This window comes from Cajanus cajan, chromosome 5 (genome assembly GCF_000230855.2).
Source record: "Cajanus cajan strain Asha chromosome 5, NIPB_CcT2T_4, whole genome shotgun sequence".
Classification (NCBI taxonomy): Eukaryota; Viridiplantae; Streptophyta; class Magnoliopsida; order Fabales; family Fabaceae; genus Cajanus; species Cajanus cajan.
Genome location: NC_138521.1, coordinates 34,418,999 through 34,427,741, shown reverse-complemented (window position 1 = coordinate 34,427,741; position 8,743 = coordinate 34,418,999). Strand labels below are relative to the sequence as shown.

The window sequence follows — 8,743 nt, the reverse complement described above, 5'->3', positions numbered from 1 at the left end:
GAGTTCACACTTAACCATGTACCGCGGGAGCAGAACTCGAGAGCAGATCTCCTCTCCAAGTTAGCAAGCACAAAGAAGCCAGGAGCCACTCGGTCAGTCATCCAAGAAACCTTAGCTCAGCCGAGTATAAACGAGCCACAGGAGAGTGTCCTTTTCATCCAAGAAGAGCTAGATTCGTGGATGGGACCCTATATTGCGTACCTGACTCGGGGGGAGTTGCCAGAAGACAAAAAGGAAGCATCGCTGATACAAAGAAAGTCTGCCAGGTTTGTGGTCATCAATGAAAGGTTGTATCGAAGAGGTTTCAGTTCTCCCCTTTTGAGGTGTTTGACAACATCACAAGCCCAAAGAGTGATGGACGAAGTGCATAGCAGAATGTGTGGAAGTCATATCGGAGGACGAGCTCTGGTATATAAAGTTGCTCGAGCAGGGTACTTTTGGCCATCTCTGAGAAATGACTGCGTCAATTGGGTCCAAAAGTGCGATGGATGCCAAAGACACGCGACATTGCACCACTCCCCAGCTAAACGCCTTCACTCAATCTTGTCCCCCTGGCCCTTCCACAAGTGGGGTATTGACATTCTCGGTCCATTTCCGATAGGCGTAAGACAGTTGAAATTCTTGATAGTAGCTGTGGACTACTTCATCAAGCGGATCGAGGCGGAGCCAGTTGCAACCATTTCGGCAGAGAAAGTTAGGGCATTTCTATGGAAGAATGTGGTGTGCAGGTATGGCGTTCCCCAAGTACTAGTTTCTGACAATGGGACACAATTTGCAAGTGCGAGAGTCTGTGATTTCTGTCAACAGATCGGCATCCGAATGACATTCACTTCCGTCGAACACCCTCAATCTAACGTCCAGGCGGAGTCGGCTAACAAGGTTATACTCTCGGGACTAAAAAAACGCGTCCAAGACTCAGGTGCTTCATGGGTGGAGGAGCTTCCCCGAGTGCTATGGTCGTATCACACAACTATTCATTAGTCAACCCAAGATACTCCTTTCAATCTAGTGTACGGAACAGACGCCATGATCCCGATCGAAATTACAGAGCCTTCAGTGCGCACTACAGCTTTTTCTGAAGAGGAATCCGACCAGGGAAGGCGAGTTGATTTGGACTTGATCGCAGAGACCAGAGAGAGAGCAAGAATAAATCAAGTAGCAGCCCAGAGAAGAGCAGCTTTCAAGTACAACACAAAGGTCATTCCAAGAGACTTCGTTGTAAGAGACCTCGTTTTGAAGCGTGCTCAGCTAACACAGATAAGGAATAAGCTGTCACCTAAATGGGTCGGCCCGTATAAGATTGATGATGTAGTTGGCAAGGGAGCTTACCGACTGAGGACCTTGGATGGAGGGATGATACCGAGAACTTGGAACGCTGCAAACTTACATTTCTATTATAGCTAATCTCTCCTTACATTTGTATTAGGTGCACTCTTTTCCTAACTCAGTATTTTTTCCCCGTAAAAATAAGAGGGGTTTTTGCTGAGAAGGTTTTTAACGAGGCACCACAATCCAATAATTTCTCTATTCAATGAATATCACTACTTCTTGTTTCCTCATATGATTTTTGACATTTTTATACAGAAGTGACCAAAACTCGTGATTGTCGGCAAAAGTCCGACTGGGCGAGTATAAATAACTCGAAGACTGAAACTCGTGATTGTCAACAAAAGTCCGACTGGGCGAGTATAAATAACTCGAAGACTGAAACTCGTGATTGTTGGCAAAAGTTCGACTGGGCGAGTATAAATAACTCGAAGACTGAAACTCGTGATTGTCGGCAAAAGTCCAACTGGGCGAGTATAAATAACTCGAAGACTGAAACTCATGATTGTCGGCTCTCGTGATTGTCGGCTCTCGTGATTGTCAGCAAAAGTCCGACTGGGCGAGTATAAATAACTCGAAGACTGAAACTCGTGATTGTCGGTAAAAGTCCGACTGAGCGAATCTTTCCATATCTGGCTATTCGGAATTTGATGATACATGGGGACTGAGTCGGCATTTGACCGACACCCTAATGGGGACGCTTTCTTTAAAACTCGTCTCGTTTCTTCGACGGAATACTTTTAGCTGAGATAGAAATCGGGCCCTGGCCGATTGGATATGCAGCTTTTAACAAATCTTACTTGGCACCTTCCAACTTAGAGTTGTTTATTCCCTCTTATTTAATTGGAATTGGGCCGATTACTTGATTCAAGTAATTTTTTCAACTTAGAATTATCTATTTCCTCTTTCTTAAACAGAATTTAGCCGAGCATTTTATTCCCGGTGTGGCGTCCAACTTACAATCTTGTTAATTTCTTGAAGCTTTAATCGCAATTTGGCCGATTTTTAATGATTCGAAAAGTTCCCAATTTTAACTTGGGAAATTTTTCACTTAATTATATGTATGTTGGCAATCCATAGTGGACCGTTCAGGTCGTTTTCCGACCTGATTCCCTTCTCGGTCATAGGACGTTAGCGACCCTTCTCTTGGCAAATAACCGACCAGGTGGCCATGTCTTGAGCCCTATCGCCTTTTAGGCTCAGGGCTGAAGGGCAAGTGGACTGCCCAGGTCGTAATCCGACTAGCACATCGTCTAGGCAAAAACCCGACTAGCACATCGTCTAGGCAAAAAACCACCGACTAGCACATCGTCTAGGTAAAAACCCGACCAGCACAGTGTCTAGGTAAAGACCCGACTGGACCTTCTACTCGTCTAACTCCCGACTGGACCGTCACGGGGTGTGGCGACTCGGCTATAACGCCAAATTACATGCACCCGAGAGGGGATACGCCTTTTTTCCCGATAGGTCCTCTTGTAAAGGCATTCTCGGAAAAATACCGATTTGGAAAACAACCACCCACTCCCTTGGCTTCAGGATAAGAGCGGTTAAGGAGAATCCCGAAAATCGCGGGGTCCACGAAGCCCATAAACACAAAAGTATAAAACCTAGAACCCTAGAGCTAGGACGGCAGATTACACTTTTGAATGCTCTGGCTTCGCGGCTTGACCTAGAGAAAACCCTAGTTCGTCCCGTGGCCGGAACATTTTGGCGCCCACCGTGGGGCCACGGTAAAACTTTTCCTACGCCCCAAGAAATACAGAAAGACCTACACTTTACCATGGCGAGAGGCGGCAACAACAGCAATTCACAACCCCCTACCATGGAGGAGATGATGGCCATGATCAATGGCCTACGGGAGGATAATGCACGATCCAGGGAGAGAGAGGAGGCCATTCAGCGCGAAAACGAGGAGATCAGGAGGCGAGCGGATGAGTTACAGGCCAGGATAGAAGCCAACACCAGAGCGTTGGAGGAGGATGTCATGCAGGAAGTCCCAAGGGATTTTCGGCCTTTCTCGGAGGCCATAGAGGCTGAGGCCATCCCCAGGGATCATCGGATACCGCAGGTCGAACCTTTCGATGGATCACAGGATCCCAGTCAACATCTAACAGATTTCCGAGCTCAGATGCTGATTTGCGGAGGGAGCATGGAAGTCCGTTGCAAACTGTTCATGGGTACGCTTAAAAAGGCGGCGCTCGATTGGTTTAGTAGCCTCCCCGACCGATCCATCATCGACTTTGACGTTTTCAGTCGGCTGTTTATGGCTCAATTCGCTGCCAATAAGAAGAGGCCACCGATCACGTCGGATTTATTTGACCTTAAGCAGCAACGGGAGGAGTCATTGAAGGATTTTCTGCAGAGATTCAATGAGGTGGCTCTGAAGATAGCATCCTTGGATGAGAGAATGGCGGTCATCGCCTTCCAGAAGGGTTTGCGGTCTGGAGCGTTCGACATTGCGCTCGAGAGAGCTAACTGTCAAACAATGTCGGAGGTAAGGGCTTTTGCTTTAAGCCACATCAAGACGGAAGAAAACCAGATCATAAAGAGGGCAGCCGAGAACCGAGAGGCAGGGGGCAGTAATAAGGAGAGTAACAAGCATCTCCGACCGCGGTCGGACTGGAATAAGCGAAGCGATCGCTACAACGCAAAGGAGGGTAACTATCGGCAGTTCGATCATATCAGTCGTCCAAAGGCCGAATGGTCACGAAGCAAGGAGGAGGAGAAGTTTACGCCACTTAATGTTCCCAGGCGACACATTCTGCATGACGTAAATAGTGCGTCATTATTTGACTTCCCAGAGGCAACTGACCGGCAGTTGGGGCCCTACAAAACTGACTGGTGTGAGTTTCATCGGGCTCATGGACACAAGACGGAGAATTGTTTCGTTCTTGGGAGGCAAATTGAGCGCCTTATCAAGGAGGGTCGGTTGAAAGAGTTTATTGCAGGAAAGAAGGGTGAGAGCTCGTCCGACAGGCGACATAGGCAGGAGGGAGAAGACAACAGGAGAGGAAGACGCGAGGGGAGGTCTCCCCCGAGAGACCCCCCGCAAAAATCTAAGGAGGCTCACCAGCAAGCCATTCATGGAGACTTCAACACCATAGCAGGGGGATTTGCTGGTGGAGGCTCGACTTCTGCGGCAAGGAAGAGGTACTCTCGGTCAGTACTGTCGGTCTCCGAGTTGCCGAGACCCTCCCGATCAGCCATCACGTTCTCGGACGCCGACTTTGAGGGTGTATCTCCCCACGAGGATGACCCCATAGTCGTCTCGGCAATCGTCATGGGGTACAACGTGAAACGAGTGTTAGTGGACCAAGGCAGTTCGGCGGATATAATGTTTTGGGAAGCTTTCGTCGGGATGAAGATTCCGACTGATCGTCTCATGCCGTACGCAGGTACGTTGGTTGGTTTTGCAGGTGATCAGGTAATAGCCAGGGGATACGCCGACTTGGAGACAACGTTCGGCCAGGGAGACAATATGAAAACTGTCACTATCCGATATCTTGTGGTAAACGCTCAATCATCTTACAGCATACTAGTCGGTAGACCAACACTAAATAAGTTGGGAGCGGTCGTCTCCACGCCTCATTTGAAGCTGAAGTACCCTTTGCCCAGCGGAAAGGTGGGTGTCGTCTGCGTCGATCAAGATGTAGCGAGGAAATGCTACGAAGACAGTTTGAGGGCGAGGCGACAACTATATGTGACACAGGTTGATCGGGGTGTTCAGTCAATAGAGTTGGATCCGAGAATGAATCATTTCGATACCCGACCAGCCCCAGCGGAAGATGTAAAGGAGGTTACCCTGGCCGAGGGGAAAATCGTCAAGATTGGTGTATCTCTAAACAAGGAAGACGAGGAAGGTCTAGTCACCGTGCTAAAGAGAAACATATCGGCCTTCGCGTGGAGTGTCGGGGATATGCCGGGCATTGATCCCGATTTCTTATGTCACCACCTCATGGTCGACCCCAAGGCGAAGCCCGTGATCCAGAAAAGGCGAAAGTTTGGAGAAGACAAAAGGAAGGCCATAGTGGAGGAGACGAGAAAATTGATGGCAGCTGGTCATATTCGGGAAATCCAATACCCGACGTGGCTGGCGAACGTAGTGATGGTACGAAAGAGTAATGGAAGTTGGAGGATGTGTACCGACTTCACTGACCTAAACAAAGCTTGCCCGAAAGACTCATACCCACTCCCCAACATAGACTGCCTGGTCGACGGCGCCTCGGGGTACGAGCTGTTAAGTTTCATGGACGCCTACTCCGGTTACAATCAAATCCGAATGCACCCAGCTGATGAGGACAAAACGGCCTTCATAGCCGATCAGGCTACTTGTTGTTACAGGGTCATGCCTTTTGGTTTGAAGAACGCGGGAGCGACATACCAGCGGCTCATGGACAAAGTCCTGGCAAAGCAGCTGGGAAGGAACGTTGAGGCATACGTGGACGATATGGTGGTAAAGTCGGACAGCTTCTCTCGGCATTACGCCGACTTGCAAGAGAGCTTCGACACTTTAGCGCGTTATCAACTCAAGTTGAATCCCGCGAAGTGCTCCTTCGGCGTCCAAGCAGGAAAGTTCCTCGGTTTCCTGCTGACCCATCGTGGTATTGAGGCAAATCCCGAGAAGTGTTCCGCGATCATCAATATGAGAAGTCCGGCGACGGTAAAAGAGGTCCAGCAGTTGACAGGAAGGATGGCTTCCCTCTCTCGGTTCCTCTCCAAGGCGGCGGATAAATCGCTGCCTTTGTTCCAGTGCTTGAGGAAGAACAACCGCTTTGCATGGACAGATGAATGTGAAAAAGCGTTCGGTGAACTCAAACAGTCTCTCACCTCGCCACCAATACTCTCTAAACCGCAAGCCGGCCTCCCTTTACTGATGTATTTGTCGGCATCTGATAGCGCCATCAGTGCAGTCTTAGTACAAGAAAGAGGTAGTTCTCAATTGCCTATTTATTTTATTAGCAGGGTGTTGCAAGGCGCGGAGACTCGTTACCAAAAGATGGAGAAGCTAGCCCTCGCGATACTGGTTACAGCACGCAAACTGAGACATTACTTCCAGAGTTACGAGGTGGTAGTTCGAACAGATCACCCGATTAGGCAAATATTGCAGAAGCCCGACCTGGCAGGAAGGATGATGAAGTGGTCCGTGGAGTTGTCGGAGCATTCCATCAAGTACGAACCGAGAGGAGCAATCAAAGCTCAGGCGCTGGCTGACTTCGTAATGGAACTAACCTCACCAGTGGGGGAAGTTCGAACTGAAGACACACAGTGGATCCTGTCGGTAGATGGAGCCTCGAACCTTGGAGGAAGTGGAGCGGGGATTGTCTTGGAAGGACCGGGAGGAATTTTGTTGGAACAGTCATTGCGATTTGAGTTCCGGGCAAGCAATAACCAGGCCGAGTATGAAGCATTGTTGGCCGGAATGACATTGGCGAAGGAAATGGGGGCGACAAGCTTATCAGCACGAAGTGACTCCCAATTAATCACAGGACAGGTAGCCGGCACCTTCCAAGCAAAGGACCCTCAACTGGCCAAATACCTAGAGAAGGTTAAGCACCTTTCGGAAAATTTCCGAGAATTCACACTTAACCATGTACCACGAGAGCAAAACTCCAGGGCCGACCTGCTCTCCAAGCTTGCAAGCACAAAGAAACCAGGAGCTACTCGGTCAGTCATCCAAGAAACGCTGTCACGGCCGAGCATAAACGAGGCGCAAGGAAATATCCTATTCATCCAGGAAGAGCTAAATTCTTGGATGGCACCATACATTGCATATCTGACTCGGGGGGAACTACCGGAAGACAAAAAGGAGGCATCGTTAGTGCAAAGGGAGTCGGCCAGGTTCGTTGTCATCAACGAAAGGCTGTACCGAAGGGGCTTTAGCTCTCCTCTCCTGAGGTGTTTGACCACGTCGCAAGCGCAGAGGGTGATGGACGAGGTACATAGTGGTATGTGCGGCAGTCATATCGGAGGCCGAGCTCTAGTGTACAAGGTCGCCCGCGCAGGTTACTTCTGGCCATCTTTGAGAAATGACTGCGTCAACTGGGTCCAGAAATGTGATGGATGCCAAAGACATGCTACCCTGCACCATTCCCCCGCCGAGCGACTACATTCGATCCTGTCTCCTTGGCCTTTCCACAAATGGGGGATTGACATTCTCGGTCCATTTCCGATCGCTGTGAGGCAACTGAAATTTTTGATAGTAGCAGTAGACTACTTTAGCAAATGGATCGAGGCGGAACCGGTTGCAACCATCTCAGCAGAAAAGGTCAGAGCATAAACAAATCATTTCCCGATTGCTCATGCTCGCCATTTTCGCTACAAGACATAAACAAATTATGATAAAAGTACAGGTTTAAACAGACAAAAGGAATTCTCAACATTCAAAGCGACATTATACCTATATATATTTTCAATTCTTGAGGCCTACTCTCTAGGTCTAGGAGTTTCCCAGTGTTGAAAAAGGTTTTCAAATCTTCAATTTTCTTAATGTCGGCCTGATCGCTCTCGGAAAGCTTCTTGGAATCTAGTCCACCAAATGCTATTGTTCCCCGATTCCAATACAAAGGAAACCCTTCGAACACACTCTCATGACCCGGTATACTACGCACTCGGAAAAATGATTTCTTGAAATCCTTGTAGGATGACTGAAACAATGACAACAAACCCCGACCTGACACTCCGCTAACGGACACCCAGCTCGTACGTTTGCTAACCCTACTCTCAAAAAAGTAGAAAAACTTATCTGCAGTCGGAATTATCCCGATCCCCTCACACAAAATCTCAAAACCCCGTACAAAAGCCCAACTATTTGGGTGTAGTTGGGTTGGGGCGACATTCAAAGCTCGAAGTACCCCTTTTTCACAGTCGGTTAGGGGCCATCTCACTCTAATCTTAGAAATGAGAGTGGTGTAACAAAAGGTAAATTTTTCGGTTGGGGGAGGACAAATGCATACTGGTTCCTTATCAACACAAGGCTCACACGCGACCACTTCATCCCCACCCCGGCAAACTACATAGTCTCTACAGAAGCTATCCATGGCTTCGCAGGAATTTATCAAAGATTCGCATTTCAATGCATCATCCTTAACCCATCCATATAATTCCCCATAAATCGCGTTAGCCATTGTGAATATAACCTTAGTTTTAACCTAAAACTTAAAGGCTTGCAAGAAAAATCCACTAAGAGGGTAAAATAAATACGAGCGTACCTAAAGGTTTCCTCTCACAACTCCACCTACCAAAAGAGGGGCACAAAACCACCGCCAGCCGCCGTAGATTAGAACGGAGGAGAAAGCCACCACCGGAGGAAGAAAAGCTATGGAAAGGGAAATGCAAAATTTTAACAACATAAGGGGCCACCCCTATTTATAGCAACGAAGGGCCGTGTGTGAGGAGGTACTCCCAAGAGTCACAACGC

The 8,743-nt window shown here is 48.5% G+C and overlaps 1 protein-coding gene across 1 annotated transcript; it reads left to right on the top strand.

Moving 5' to 3' along the window:
• Positions 1-3,106: 3,106 nt before the first annotated feature.
• Positions 3,107-7,603, top strand: LOC145957967 (uncharacterized). The gene has a single exon (XM_083074411.1). It carries the CDS (start codon positions 3,107-3,109, stop codon positions 7,601-7,603), a length of 4,497 nt encoding a protein of 1,498 aa, XP_082930537.1.
• The last annotated feature ends 1,140 nt before the right edge of the window (positions 7,604-8,743 follow it).

Bases quoted from the DNA above. Each gene is read 5' to 3' on its own strand.
- LOC145957967 (XM_083074411.1), top strand. From the start codon at position 3,107: ATGGCGAGAGGCGGCAACAACAGCAATTCACAACCCCCTACCATGGAG.